The sequence below is a fragment of the Camelus ferus genome, chromosome 6, assembly GCF_009834535.1.
Source record: "Camelus ferus isolate YT-003-E chromosome 6, BCGSAC_Cfer_1.0, whole genome shotgun sequence".
Taxonomy (NCBI): Eukaryota; Metazoa; Chordata; class Mammalia; order Artiodactyla; family Camelidae; genus Camelus; species Camelus ferus.
Window position 1 is genome coordinate 28,711,472 of NC_045701.1, and position 15,142 is coordinate 28,726,613.

Genomic DNA, 15,142 nt, shown 5'->3' on the forward strand with positions numbered 1-15,142 from the left:
AGAAGACTTGTTCCTTAAAGGGAAGTGGGGGCGCTATTGCCCACAGAAGGGGCAAAACTGTAGGGCTGACGGAAACGACAGGTGTCTGCTAGATTTCCATGATTCTTGTATTTCAGCATGAGTCACTGAACCCCAAAAGATAGACAAGCGCTGTTCTGTATCATTTGGTCCTCGAGCTGCCCATTTCTGCCTTTCCCAGATCAGAGCTGTGAGATGATGGCAGGACAGTGTCATTTGGATGAAGGGATTCTCACCACCTAACCTGGACAGGTCTGGCCCAGAAGCCGAAGTGGTTCTTAGCAGCCGAGGGAACCCAGAGCAGCTGAGGGGAGGCCACTTGTGCAGGAGAGGCTCCTGCAGGCCTCTGATGAGCTGTGGGTGTGCCTGTGACCCGGTCCTGGATGTGCCGCGCCTTGAGCTCAGGAAGGTCACTCTGTCTGAAGTTCAGCTTCAAGTTTGGGGTCAACTGGTTGATCACATCCAACTTTTAACAGCTGATTGTTGGTTCTGCCCATCTTTTCATCACATCTGGCTGCAGTGCTTGGGGAGATTGTAATTTTTTTTCCCCTTCATTTCACAGTTTCTCCCTGCCTGAAAAATTGGAATACATCGTCACCAAGTATGCGGAGCATTCACATGATAAATGGGCCTGTGACAAGGTAGGGATTATCATCCAACTGACAATTGTCAGGGGAAGAAAACTAGCCCGAGAACATTAAAGGGTCCAGTCCTGGAAATCTGCCTGGCTTGTCTCGGGGACAGACTCGTCGTGCCGAGAGCAGTCATTATTTCTGAGCAGCAATTTTCCCCGGGTGGGTGGAGGTCGGACAAACAGGCAGCGGCAGCTGCTGGTGCTGCTTTTTGTGTTTCTCAAGGAAAGGACTGATTCTAGGGATGTTAACGTCTCTTAACATCGCATTTCCTGGGGTTTGCACCCAAGTACGTGCTTGCATGTATCTGACGTAAATGCTTTAACGCGGGGCCGGAGGCGTGTATTAAATTTTCTTCTTTGGATGGAGCATTGGAAAAGGGGAGATTAAATGGGAAGCCGTAACTTGCATCTTGCCAGGAAGCTGGGGAGGACACATGTCTTCCTATGGCAGGCGGCGCTACAACTTCCAGACACTCCCTTATTAATCAGCCTCTCCATCTGGTGTTTAAAATTCCTCACCACATGAGGTCAGGCTGCTTAATAAGTTTAATTGCTCTGTCAGCCCTTTTATGCTGGCAGGCAAAGGGGGAGGAGTGTGCCAAAGACATCCCGGATTCTTGCGGGCAGCCAGTTAAGCGTCAGGGCCGTTGCTCAGCTGCGATTGACAGCACGTAGCTGTGGACCCGGCTCCTCCGCAAGAAACCACCTCCATGTGATGCTCCCCAGATGAGGGACAGCTTGAAGCCCTGGCTCAGCCTCTGTAATGATCTGTGCTCTGCTCTTATTCTTCCCTGAGCCCTACTTGGGGCTCGTGATAACAACCGTCATTGTGACTGTAGAAGGGACTGATACCTCGTGATTCTAGAGCAGGGGTCGGCGTGCTTTTTCTGTAAGGGGCCAGACAGTAAACCTTTTAGGCTTTGTGGGCCGGACAGTCTCCTTTGCTGCTGCTCATCTCTGCTGTTGTAGCGCATAAGCTGCCATAGATAGCACGGGGATGAGAGTGTGCCTAGGGGCCAGTAAAACTGTATTTATAAAACAGGAGAGTGACTGGATTTGGCCCAAGGGCTACAGTTTTCAGACTCTCGCTCCAGAACGTCTGGGTTTTCTCAGCACCCCTTATATATGCCCACTTGGCCGGCCTGTGAATTAGGAAAGGGGGCACCTGCTTGAATCCATCACAATACCCAGTGCATCCCTGAGACACGTGGATTTGACCTCCTCGGCCGCTCTTGAGCTTGCCTAGTTCCCTCTGTGCCTGTGCCACAGTTTCAGTCCAAGCTGCAGCCATCTCTCACCTGGACGATTGTGTGACCTTCTAGCTGATCTGCCCACGTGCAGAGTCTCCAGCCTGTTCCTCTCCCTACCGGCAAGTGATAGTTTCAGTATGCATATGTGGCCATATTCTACCAAACTGGTCATGTTCTCCACCCCAGCACCTTCTCCTTGTTCAAATCCCTTAATAGCTTCTAATTATTTGCATATAAAGGTCAAAATCCTTAACATGGCCCAATGGGCACTGCTTAATCTGGCCTCTGCTACCATCTCTAGCCTCGACTCTCCCTCCCCCCTCTGCCCTCCAGCCACCTCCCCTTCTCTTGGGCTCATCCCCTTTCACACACACACACGCCCGAATCTGTCCCCTTGTCTGAGCCAGGTACTGTCAACACTCACACATGTGAAAACACCATTCACCAATTCATCCTTCAAAATCCGTCCAAGTGTGAATTCCTAGGACTCCTCTTTCCCAGATTCCTCAGAGAGCGGTCCTCTTAGCACCTAGCTCCTCTCCTTCCCAGTATGTTTGTAGCACTCTGGTTGTATTTACAGCAGTTACACATTTATACCCGTTACCAACTGTGCGTTTCCTGGCGTGGTGTTTGATGAATCTCTCTCTTCCACGAGACTGGAAGCTTTGCTCACCACTGCCAGGTGGTTGTCGGACAAGGAAAAGAGTGCCTTTCCCTGCCCTCGAGGACCTCACAAGCTGTGGGAGGAGCAAAATAAACCAGCCGTCATCCCGGTTGTGCCGTGACGTGGTGGGCAGGACACAGGGTCAGAGCACATGGTCGAGGGGTCCAGGCCCAGTGGTGGGGGTCCAGGAATGCGCCCTCGAGCTGCTGGCCCCACAGGATGAGGCACAGGCTGGGCAGCTGTGCAGGCACAGGGAGGCAAGTGCATTGAGGGCCGTGGGAGCAGCTGGCACATCCCCTGAGGAGCAACTGAGTGTGGTGGCTTTAGGGAAGCGTGGTCGCATGTGATGGGGTCATGGAGTGGGGCAGGGGAAGGCGGGCAGGAGGTGAGCCTAGAGAAGCCAACAAGGTCTTCACTGTAGCAGCAGAGGCTGGAAGGAGTTTGGATTTTACCATGATGGCTGCTGGGAGTTGGAAAATGGTAACAACAGCAGAGTGCCCTGATCAGGGTGTTTTCTAAGGATCGCCTCACAGTGGTGTAGAACGTGGAATTCCTGAGGGATGACGAGACTGGAGGCAGGGAGGCCGCGCAGGAAGCTGTTGCAGGAATCCGGGTGCAAGCTGATCGTGGCCTGAATGAAAACACTGGCGGGCAAGCCAGGGAGAGGCCGACAAATAGATCTGGAAGGTTGAACATGTGTGACCAGGTGCAGAGTGAAGGGGGTGTCAAGGTTCCCACATTTCTGGCTTGGGAAGTGAGGGCAAGCTGGTGCTGTTCATGGAGATACAGGGAACCCAAGAAGAAGAGACTTCGAGAAGTAAAAAGCCAGGTTCTGTTTCAGACATACTAAGAGGTGCCCATGGACATCCAAGCAGAGCTTAAATAGGAATAGAAATGAGGAGTGAGGAGACAGATCTGGGCTGGAAATCCTGTTTTGAGATTAGTCCACTGTGGAGCATGGGCCTTGGTTACATCCCCCAGGACAAGTGTGCATTGAGAAGGGACAGCAACCTGGGGAGCCGCCACATTAACCAGTGGCCAGAGGCAGAGGCTGAGGGGCAGCCAGGAGTCTTTGGGCTATAAGGTTATGGGAAACAGAGACTCTGGCTTATCTCTGTCTCCACAGGGCCTGGGGCAGAGTCTGGCATCGACTGTAGCAGGCATTCAACCAATATTCGTTGAATGGCTTTAGAAATTCTTAAACTTCTATGACTCTAGGAACTATGCGTTGCTACAATTTTGCTCTGAGCTTAGCAGGCAAGGGGCACAAACCAAATCAGCCTCCTCCGTGCTGTGGGCAGTAGGTCCACTGCACACAAGCCTTCAGCCTTGATGTCTGTCCTTGCCTGTGATTGTGACACATTGACCCGAAAAGCATTGTCCTCGGGTCTTTTGGAGCATCCTTCTGTCACTGAAGCACAAGCGAGTAAGTGGAGAGGACAACAACTAAAACAAGAAGAAATACAGAAGCAGGGTTCAAAATTCAGGGGCAGAGAGCCTGACAGCCTGAAAGGATCAGGCAGACGTTTTGGAGGGAAATTTTCAACCTCTGTCACATTCCATTATTCCATTTATTCAGTGAAAATAGAAGCTGGGATTTGGGTCACAGAACAGGGCTCTCTGGGTGCCAAGGATATTTGAACTGAGAACATTTCTACAGAGTCAGAATGGATGGAAATACGGCATTTCCCTGGACGAAAATGTGAAGACACATCCATTGATCAGGCCTTTCAAGACATTAACAGAGAAGGTAAGGGACAGGCCACTGGTCACACCGACTGGCCATGCTGATTTCCCTTCCCTGGGAATTGTATCAGGTGGCAGAAGAGTTGAGGGCACCTTCACCACACAGTTCCTTAGACTTTTCAGGGCTCGGCAAACTCCTCAGGAGCTGGCCTGAGGGTCACAGCCCCAGGACCAGTGTCCGAGAGGCCAGCCTCCCATTCTGCTGTTTGGCTCTGAGAGCCCACTGGAGCAAGCAGCAGTGGTCAGCACTCAGAGGCTGGACCAAAATGCATCTGTGGTTCACTTGCAACTGAACTAGGAAGGGCTTTTGTTAGATGGTTGAGGCGGTGGGGGGGATAGTTTGGCCGGGGGGATCCTTGAATTGCTGGAGAAAATTCAGAAGAAAGGACTTCCAATCATGACAGATAAAAGGAATAGAAAAGAGAGTCCCCAGGAAAACATGGTCAGGTCTCTTGGGTTTGTTTAATATTAATATTTTTCTTTTTTTTTTTTTTCGGTGGGGGAGGTTGTTTGTTTGTTTATTTATTAACTTTAACCTAGGTACTGGGGATTGAACCCAGGACCTCATGCATGCTAAGCATGCACTCTACCACTAAGCTATTCCCTCCCACCTTGGGTTTTGTTTTGTTGTTTTTTTTTTTTTAACTATGAAATTTGGTACATCTCGACTCTGAATTCCTATCTTGTGATCCATAAGAGTTCTTTGTAAGCTGTAGGCTTACAAAGTGTCACTTGTAAAGGATGACAGGTGTTTCTTAGGTGCATGCTGACCAGTTGTAACATTGTGCCTAGCTCAAAGAGAATTCTCAGCTCAAGAAATGCTACTTCCCAAGCTCAGAGAAGAGCTTTGCGCCATTGCATTTTGCAGGTCCCATCTTAAACAGCAGCTGGAGCCCGAGAGAAGTCCCTTCCTCCTCCTAATCCACAAACTGTGGATCATGTCTGGTACATCCCCTCTGAAAGCAGGAGTCTGTAGGGTCTTACACTTAAAAAACCTCAGACAGACTGATCAGGTATTTCGGGCAGGATGCGCAGATGGTATTTTGACCCAGTGAGAGGAAGCTGGAAGAAATTAGACCCGAACCACCGTGGGATCCAACTTCTCTGCAGGGAGGCAGGCCAGCCAGAGTGCTGGGGTGTGCTCTACACAGCTCTTCTGCTCACATTTTCTTCCAGGAGAAGGAAATTTATCGCTGGCCTGCCAGGGAGTCCCTGAAAACGATGCTGGCTGTGGGCTGGACCGTGGAGAGGACCAAAGAGGGAGAAGCCCTAGTTCAACAGCGGGAAAATGAGAAGCTACGAAGCGTGTCCCAGGCCAGCCAGGTATGGCCATCTCGCCCAGAAGCCAACACTGGGCCAGTAGAACCCATGAGAATCTGGGAAAGCTCTCCCTGGGGTCTCAGAGGTGAGGACCACAACAGTGGGCGCTGGGCATCTTTCGCGACACATCTTTGGCAGCTGAAGTCGGGGATGCTGATGAGAATCAGGAAAATAACGGGAAACCCAGTGATTCTGCCTTTGCTTTCCTAGGGCAACAGCTACAGCCCCACTCCCCTGGACCTCTCCAACGTCGTGCTCTCCAGAGAGCTCCAGGTCAGTGTTGATGCGTTCAGAGCAGCGTAGCTACTTTCTAAAACCCCTCAAGTGCAGGACATACTACCATCCAAAGAGTTTTAAATTAAAAAAGGGAAAGAATGCCTAAAACGGATCACCACTGAAATTACAAAGTGAGAGAGGGCCGCACCGAGCAGAGTCCTCTCAGATAAGAGAGTCCCAGCAGAATTAACCCATCACTTCTGCCAGGGACGTCGTAACAGGTAATGACTCAGTAAAAGGAAGAACAAACAGCAAATTACTGTAGCCAGATCCAAAGCAGCACTGCTAACCGCCAGGAGAAGTAACTAGTAACAAGACTAATAACAGGCAGGGAAAAACCTATGAGACGACCCCCTGGGTGGGGTGCTGGCCTGATCGCAGCAGGGCTCCCCAGCCCGGAGGACCGTTGCATATTCTGTGGTGGATTCACTCGAGTTCCCTGTGATGGTGCAGATGAACAAACGTTGCGGGATTTAGGGACGTACACCTGGAAGGGTGAATCTAAAAGCCCTTAGCTGCCTCCTCCCAGTCCTCCCCTGGGCACATGTTGGCGGCTGTAACCAGCTCCAACGAGGGGCAGTTACTCCACGGAAAGCCCATCAGACCAACCCTTTGGACCTTAGGGAAAGTTTCTTTCTGAAGCACACCCTGCATTCCAGATCACGATTTTTTTAAGCTTTCGAAAGATGCATTTTATTGGAGAAATCTTATTTGCAGCCATTTTCTCCAACAAGCGGTTATTTTTAGTTTGCTAAGCCAAAGGCTTTCAGATATTCTCGATTTTCACTTGACCCCCACTTCCAGCTCCTTGTCTCTGGTCTGGAGTCAGATACCCAACTCCTGCAACAAATGAAGTGCTGCCAGCTTGCAGTTTCCCGTGGAAATGTGTGCTTCTCAGAAATGCATCAAACTGCCAAGATAATAAGTTACAAGGGAAGGACAGCATTAGAAATTATTTTCCGTGTGTCTGGGAAGATAGGAAGCTAATGAGGTGCATAAGCACAGGCTAATTAATGATGGGGTGCACTCTGCAGTGTACTGTTAGCATTTGCTGGAGTTCTGTTCCCCGAGGCTGCCAGAAATAGCCTGGCAGATATGAACCCATTTTTCTTTCTCACTTTTTCTCTGTCATCTCCCTGGTGGGACACAGGGGATGGTGGAGGTGGTAGCTGAGAACTATCACAATATCTGGGCCAAGAAGAAGAAGCTGGAACTGGAGAGCAAAGGTGAGCCAGGTTCCCAGCATCTTCCTTGGAAGGTGAGCTGGGGGAGGGGTGGGTGTGTTTTTCTCCCCCGAAGGGCAGAGGAAGAGCCAAATATTCTGTTGTCTCACTCTACCGACCCCAGGTGGCGGCAGTCACCCTCTTTTGGTACCATATGACACGCTGACTGCCAAGGAAAAGTTCAGGGACCGAGAGAAGGCGCAGGACCTGTTTAAATTCCTCCAAGTGAATGGCGTCGTGGTTTCTAGGTAAGTCAGCTTCCAGGTGGTGTGAGTGAGGTAGGGGCGGACTCATGTGGTCTCTTCTCTCCAGGTATTTAATCACCCACCTGCAAGACAGATCTGAGTAAGGATAGCGGTTGCATCTTTTGAAATGAGAAAAAAAATTTTTTTTGGAACGTGAATAAGCCCCCTCTTCTGACATAAGCAAGACTGGTAGAAAGGAATTTTGAAAAATCAGTCACAACGAAGAATCATGACAAATTATATATTAACATTTAATGTTAACTTAAAGCATACAAATATGCATTTATTCCCAAATCTTGTACTCTGGGCCCCCGGATCTTATCCGTGTATGTTGTTTTGTTAGTTGGAATTATAAACCACATCCATAATGCATCCTCAGAGCTCTGGAATTTGGGCTTCTTTAAAGAACAGTGAAAATTAAAGCCCAAATAAAACAATGTAAGTGCAGAATTCTTGGATTTTTGTTTTTGTTTTTTTTTCAATTTCTGCCCTGTCTTTACAGTTCTCTCCCTCTACCTAATTCAGAAATCCCTGTATTTGGACACTTCCAATTGCAGGTCTCTGCAAAATACACAGTTTAGTTCTCACAGAATCAGCAGTTCTCTTCACACTTTTTGATGGTTTTATATGATATTTAATTTAATGCCACAAGAATAGGGAGCATGACTGATACAAACAGTGTTTAAACAAGATTGGGGAGATTGACTCTCCCCATTCACAATTTCCTAAGACATCTTATCTCAAACCTGGGTTTGTCCAAATTGTCTAGACACGTGTTGTAGATGAGGATGGTCTGGGCTGCTTAAGTCTTAAAGGCAGAACCTGCTTTCCCTCTGGTCCAGTGTCGGTGCTGGGCTGTGCTTGCTGGGTCCTTTGTAGAACCAAAACCAAGCCAGCATCCGCATTCTGATAAGCCAGCCCTCCTGCGAGCAATGTCTACTGAGCTGGCTTCTTTCAGTTTCTTCTTCTTTCAGTTTCCTACTGAATTGCCCCAGGATAGCAAAAATCCAAAGACAAATCTATACAAATATTTCTGTTGTAACTCATAAGAGAAAAATAACAAAACTTATTTGCCGTATTGTTGAGCAGGGAAGGTCAGGCAGCGGGAGACAGCCCCTAGGGAAGCATTTGAGAAAGACTCCCGTTGTCATTTTAGTCCTGTTCTTAACACCAAGATGCACACGTTCTGCGATTTGCCAGTAAATAACTTGCTCACAGAAAGGAAAAATTCCTCTTTACTATGAGAAAGAAATCAAAGAAATAGTGGGGAAGGAAAAAGATCACTGAATTCAGCAAACACAGCCTCGTAGCAGTTACCCTGTGCCGGAGCCGGTGGGCACTTGGATGTGGAGATAAGGAAGCAGCGTCCCAGTCATCAGGGAGAACCCCCAGCTTCCTGCTACCCTCTCCTCAGACCTGCACCATCCTCGGCTTCTCCATCACTTGATGACAGTCTGTTCCTCCCAGTGCTCAAGCCAAAAACCTTGACTCTTCTCTTTTTTCCCTCGACCCACATCCAATCATTCAGGAAATTCCAATGGTTCTACCTAAGATACCCAGAATCAGACCACTTCTCACCGTCCAATCTGTCACCATCCTTGCTGGGAGAGCCTCCTGCCCTGGCTCCCTCTTTCAGCCGTTGCCCTCATCATCACCTTTAACCAGCAACTAGAGTAATTCTGTTATAGTGAGAGGCATATCATGTCATTCCTCTATTCGAAATTTTCAATAGCCTCCCACCTCCAAGCAAAAGGAATATGCTGAGGGCAACCCACAGGGTCCTAATGATTTACTTCACTGCCTACCCCACACTCTGCTGGCTCACTTCCATCCTTTCCACACTGGCCTCAAGTCAGCATGCATGCTCCTACCACAGGACCTTTGCACCTCCATTCCCTGTCCCTGGAAAACGCTCTCCCCTGACGTCTATGTGGCTCACCTCCTTCAGTCCTTTACTGCAGTGTCATCCTTCCAGTAAGACCAGAACTGATCTAACACTGCAGTCCGCTCACCCCGACTTCAGGCACTCTTCGGCCCTTTTATCCTACTTCAGTTTTTCTTTTTTTCACGAAACCTATTAGCTTTTAGCATTCCATGTAAGTTATATTTTGTTTATATACTGTTCGTATCTGTTTTTAGCCAGCATGTGAGTTCCATGAGGGCAGGGATTCCTGTTTGTATTTCTCATTTACCCCTAGCTCATTATCTGTTGAATGAATGATAAAAATCTTTCTGAAAAATCTTTCCAGCCAGTATCATAGTTCAGGGATGTTGCATGCTCACAGAGGCGGGTATCAAGTACAAGGGGAAACGAGTCAAATGATGAGTCAGGGCACTAGGCCAGAATAACCATTAACATTTGGAAAACAGAGTTGACACAGGGAAAATTGCAGAGGCACTGAAGTCACTGAGTTATCTCTGTTACTTCCCGGGGTTTACTTGTTTCCACCCAAGAGGTATGAAGGATATGGAACTGGACGCCTCCTCCATGGAAAAGAGGTTTGCCTATAAGTTTTTGAAGAAGATCCTGAAATATGTTGATTCTGCTCAAGAGTTTATTGCCCATTTGGGTAAGTATCATTGTGAAATATCACCAAAAAACGTGTGCTCATAATAGCAAAGAATTTGATGTTCCTTCATCAGGGAGTGGTGCTTTCATACGGGAGCTGTTCATGATTTATTCAAACGTGGTTTTGAGGAGGACACGGTGGCTGAGATGTTTTCCCCCACTTAAAAAATAAATCAATTTTGTGTTTGGTTTCCCTACTGGGTTGGGTTGCACCATTTGTCAATTTTCTAAAAATCATCGTATTCTGAGTTTTCCATTGTTTTGCTGTGTGGCTGTGAGCATATGACTCGACTTCTCTGAAGCTACTTTCTCATCAATAAGGGGGAAAAAGGGGTAGTGAAACCCAAGAGAACTGATACAAGAAATAACTAACCATCACAATTGTAAAGTACTTTGTAAAATCTTAGCTATTTTGTAAAATCAAATGGCCTTTTCATAGCCTTTAGTAAAACTGCTCTGTTTTTTAAATGCTGTGACTATTTTTGGTTTTGTTTTCTTTACCTCTGGCCAACTTGGTGTTACTTTTTATCTTTGTAGAAGCCATTGTCAGCAGTGGGAAAACTGAAAAGCCTCCCCATGACCAGGAGATCAAATTCTTTGCCAAAGTAAGTGACTCTCTGCGTTTAATCAAATTACTTTCTTCTTAGGATCTGTACAACTTAGGGTACAAGTTATGCAGATCCAACAAAGATATCCAAAACTCCAACAACAGCTGTGATGAGACAGACCTGTGTTTCTCTGTAGTGGAGCAGTCCCGAGGCAGGTGGGTGGTCGGAGGAGGTAGGCAGCCTGCTCTGCTCCACGCCATCACGCGGGGACTCAGGCTCTTCCTCTGTTGATGCTCTACCACCCCCTGAGATGTGGACCCTGACAGTGTGGTCCAAACAGACTCACCTGTACCACACCTGTGAAAAAGGGGAAGGGAAGGAGAGGGAAGGGTAAGCTGCTGCTTTATTAAAGTTCTGTTCCAATGGCTAGAACTTGGTTGTTTTAGCCTCAGCTAGCTGCAAAGGAGCCGGGTAATGCCTTTTTTAGCTGGTGACCCCATGCCTAGCTGAAACCTTGAGGCTTCTATTACCAAGAGAAAGAAGGGGAGAATGAATCTGGGTGCCAGTGAGCTGTCTCAGCCACATGACACTACTCAGGGGACTAAACACAAGTGAGGGCTTGGGGTAGCCCAGCTCTGAGAAGCAGAGACAGAACGCTCAAAGCCAGCAGTGCTGGGCCATGCCTCAGGGGTGCTGATGGATGCCATGCCCAAGAAGCCTCATCTGAGTGCAGCTGTCCTACAGGACGCCCCTGAAAATGTTGACTCGAGCCCCATGTGCATTACTTCAGGCCCTTAGTCAGGGCCTGCCCTGTCCTTTCACATCTCAAGGCCTCTGGTTGCAGGTATCAAAGGGAAAAAGGTGTTGGAAGCTGAAATTCACAGGGTAAGAGTTTCCTGGAAATTCCAGAACCAGTGTTCAGAGGCTTTTGGCTCATTGAGAAATGAACTTTTTCAGAGGAACCCAAGGAAGGGTTTTGGCTAGCTTCCTCAAATGTCCTTTCTGGTGAACTTTTCAGGTTCTCCTCCCGCTGGTTGACCAGTACTTCACCAATCACCGCCTCTACTTTCTCTCGTCCCCTCTGAAGCCCCTTAGCAGCAGCGGGTATGCCTCCCATAAGGAGAAAGAAATGGTGGCCAGGTGAGTCCACAAAGGGAGAGAGGGTGCTGATGTGGTTTGTATAAAGCCTCAGGTTCCTGGGGCCTAAATGGTGAATCTTTTGGAGAAATGAACCGATGATAGGTAACTCAGAGGTTTTGGTTATCATCTTGGTTTTGAAAGTGACTTTATTCACACTTATCTGTGCATCATTTTGGCAACTAAGACAAATGCACTGTCTGGGGGTATACGTAGGACTTGGGGAAAATTTGCATATTCAGCTCAGCATCTATCCTGGAATAACATTTAGAGAAAGGTGAAGGTAACTGTGAAGCTTGCAAAAGGCAAACATACAACATTGAGAAGAAACAGATTAACACTTTTCAATCCTGTTCTTGTCAGGCTTTTTAAGGTTAAAATTTTTTAAATGAATCTGATATTTACAAGTCTTGGTGTGGATTATCTGAGATTTTTTTTAACATTTTTTTATTGAGTTATAGTCATTTTACAATGTTGTGTCAAATTCCAGTGTAGAGCACAATTTTTCAGTTATACATGAACATACATACATTCATTGTCACATTTTTTTTTTGCTGTTAGCTACCACAAGATCTTGTATATATTTCCCTGTGCTATACAGTATATTCTTGTTTATCTATTCTACATTTTGAAATCCCAGTCTGTCTCTTCCCACTCCCTGCCCCCTTGGCAACCACAAGTTTATATTCTATGTCTATGAGTCTGTTTCTGTTTTGTATTTATGTTTTGTTTTTTGTAGATTCCACATATGAGCAATCTCATGGTATTTTTCTTTCTCTTTCTGGCTTACTTCACTTAGAATGACATTCTCCAGGAACATCCATGTTGCTGCAGATGGCGTTATGTTGTTGGTTTTTATGGCTGAATAGTATTCCATTGTATAAATATACCATATCTTCTTTATCCAGTCATCTATTGATGGACATTTGGGCTGTTTCCATGTCTTGGCTATTGTAAATAGTGCTGCTATGAACATTGGGGTGCAGGTGTCATTTTGCAGTAGGGTTCCTTCTGGATATATGCCCAGGAGCGGGATTCCTGGATCATATGACAAGTCTATTCCTAGTCTATTCCTAGCTGCACCAAACTGCATTCCCACCAGCAGTGAAGGAGGGTTCCCCTTTCTCCACAGCCTCTCCAGCATTTGTCATTTGTGGATTTTTGAATGATGGCCATTCTGACTGGTGTGAGGTGATGATATCTCATCGTAGTTTTGATTTGCATTTCTCTGATAATTAGTGATATTGAGCATTTTTTCATGTGCCTATTGATCATTTGTATTTCTTCCTTGGAGAATTGCTTGTTTAGGTCTTTTGCCCACTTTTGGATTGGGTTGTTTGTTCTTTTCTTATTAAGTCATAGGAGCTGCTTATATATTCTGGAAATCAAGCCTTTGTCGGTTTCATCGTTTGCAAAAAATTTTTTCCCATTCTGTCGGTTGTCTTTTTGTTTTACTTATGGTTTCCTTTGCTGTGCAGAAGCTTGTAAGTTTCATTAGGTCCCATTTGTTTATTCTTGCTTTTATTTCTGTTGCTTGGGTAGACTGTCCTAGGAGATTTTTGAGAGGTATGTCAGATAATGTTTTGCCTGTATTTTCTTCTAGAAGGTTTTATTGTGTCTTGTCTTATGTTTAAGTCTTTGATCCATTTTGAGTTTATTTTTGTGTATGGTGTAAGACAGTGTTCTAGCTTCATTGATTTACATGCTGCTGTCCAGTTTTCCCAACACCATTTGCTGAAGAGACTGTCTTTATTCCATTGTATATTCTTGCCTTGTTTGTCAAAGATTAGTTGACCAAAAGTTTGTGGGTTCATTTCTGGGCTCTGTATTCTGTTGCATTGGTCTATATGTCTGTTTTTGTACCAATACCATGCTGTCTTGATGGTGTGAGATTTGAAATCTAAAGTGACATAATTCAGTTTCAATTCCTAATAGAGAAAAAAAATTTTCATCCAAAACACCAGCCTCCCTTCTTGTTCCATGAGGCAGGACCCACGGATGTCTCAGCAGAGCTGAGGACAAAGGGGATGTTTCCTGATCAGGCTAGAAGGTAGACCCTGTCATGTCTCAAGTTCTCTCTATATTTGATCTATGAATGACAGGGAATGGGTTAGACTTCTCAATGGCCAGGAATTATGGGCAACAGTGACGCAGTCTATCAGCCCTTTCCCCAGCATCCACTGACGGTGAACAGTGTACTTATATTTTATAAGGGCCCGGCCATTGTAGATCACCATCTTTTGGAGGCTAGTCAACCTTAGGATTTCGCTAACATTTAGTAAGTACAGCACGGCTAAGCAGTGGGCTCAGATTTTCATATGCACGAGGTATTGCCCACTTGGGGAAGTATTGCTGTGAAACAGCACAGTGCTTTAAATTCCAGAACTGCCTCTGTACTATGGTCTTTATTTTGCAGATCAGGAAACTGAGTTTTGCTCAGATTCACTTCAGTACCTCAAGTGACCCAGGCAGTAAGTTAGGACAGGACTGAAAGCCCAGTCCTCTCTATCCAGATCATTTTCTCTACACTGTAATTACTTCATTTATTAAGCAGGGAGGAGCCCATGCAGTCAAAATGAGATACACTTAGAATCAATTACAGACGCAAGATTTCCTAGCTATTTTCACGCTGCACCAGTGTATTTTGTAAGAAGTTAGGGAAATGAGGGGCCAAGTGATATATTCAGATAAGCCAACAGAGGGCAGGTGTGTCTGTTTTCTTCATCTGTTTTTCTTAGATTATTAATTCATGGAAATGTAACATTTGTTCAGCCAGGCACCATTTGTCATGGCTGGAATACAACCTGGAGCTGATCAGCCTTGCATATAGCTTTCAGATCCATCAGTGTGCTCGCCGCCCTCCCACCCAAGCAGGCATATCTGTGCTGAACACGCTCAGATTTCTAGGCCCCTTCTGTTTGCAGCCTTCACCCAGGCCCCACCTCTTCTGCATCTGATGCCATTTACCAGGGCTTTCCAGAATCTCTCCCCTGGGATCCCTTTAATTTACCACCTTTAGGTCCTGAGATGAGAGGAAGGTGCCTGGGGACTCGGGCCCCTCATAACCTTGAGCAAAGGACAGTGCTTTTACTTAAATCGTGGGCCCCAGAGGGGACAAGGAGGAGCCTCTGGAAACCTCAGGCCCCTGAGAAGGCACTTCTGACAGCCAGGGGAGCCACGTTTGTGTTGGGATCAAACAACCCAAGGATCTGCTTGAATTCGAAAAATGTTATTTTGTATTTAGACAGCGTGGGTCCACTTTGAAGCATTTTGCCAGAAATAGTAACTGAGTTTATCAGCCCCTTACGCTAAAAACTACGAGGGTCGTGGGATTCCTCTCTACCTACAGATGAGAAAGCCAAAGCCCAGAGCAGTGAAGTGGCATCACTGAGGCAGCCCAGCAAGCTGTGGCAAAGCCATGGAACTCATATTCCTCCAGCATCTCCCCCGCTCCATGCATTTCCACCAGATACATAACTCAGAAAAAGACCAAAACACCGTGGGGAGAGAGA

At 46.7% G+C, this 15,142-nt stretch overlaps 1 protein-coding gene across 12 annotated transcripts in view; it reads left to right on the forward strand.

The window, feature by feature from the left end:
• Positions 1-15,142, forward strand: part of RYR3 (ryanodine receptor 3) — a 499,181-nt gene that overhangs the window by 398,084 nt on the left and 85,955 nt on the right. For all 12 annotated transcript variants that reach the window (XM_032481566.1, XM_032481567.1, XM_032481577.1 and 9 more), the window contains 9 exons: positions 581-659; positions 4,227-4,316; positions 5,489-5,635; positions 5,843-5,905; positions 7,059-7,134; positions 7,256-7,379; positions 9,831-9,946; positions 10,483-10,550; positions 11,512-11,633. In XM_032481566.1, the coding sequence (XP_032337457.1) occupies positions 581-659; positions 4,227-4,316; positions 5,489-5,635; positions 5,843-5,905; positions 7,059-7,134; positions 7,256-7,379; positions 9,831-9,946; positions 10,483-10,550; positions 11,512-11,633 (885 nt within the window). The remainder of the gene's footprint in view (positions 1-580; positions 660-4,226; positions 4,317-5,488; positions 5,636-5,842; positions 5,906-7,058; positions 7,135-7,255; positions 7,380-9,830; positions 9,947-10,482; positions 10,551-11,511; positions 11,634-15,142) is intronic.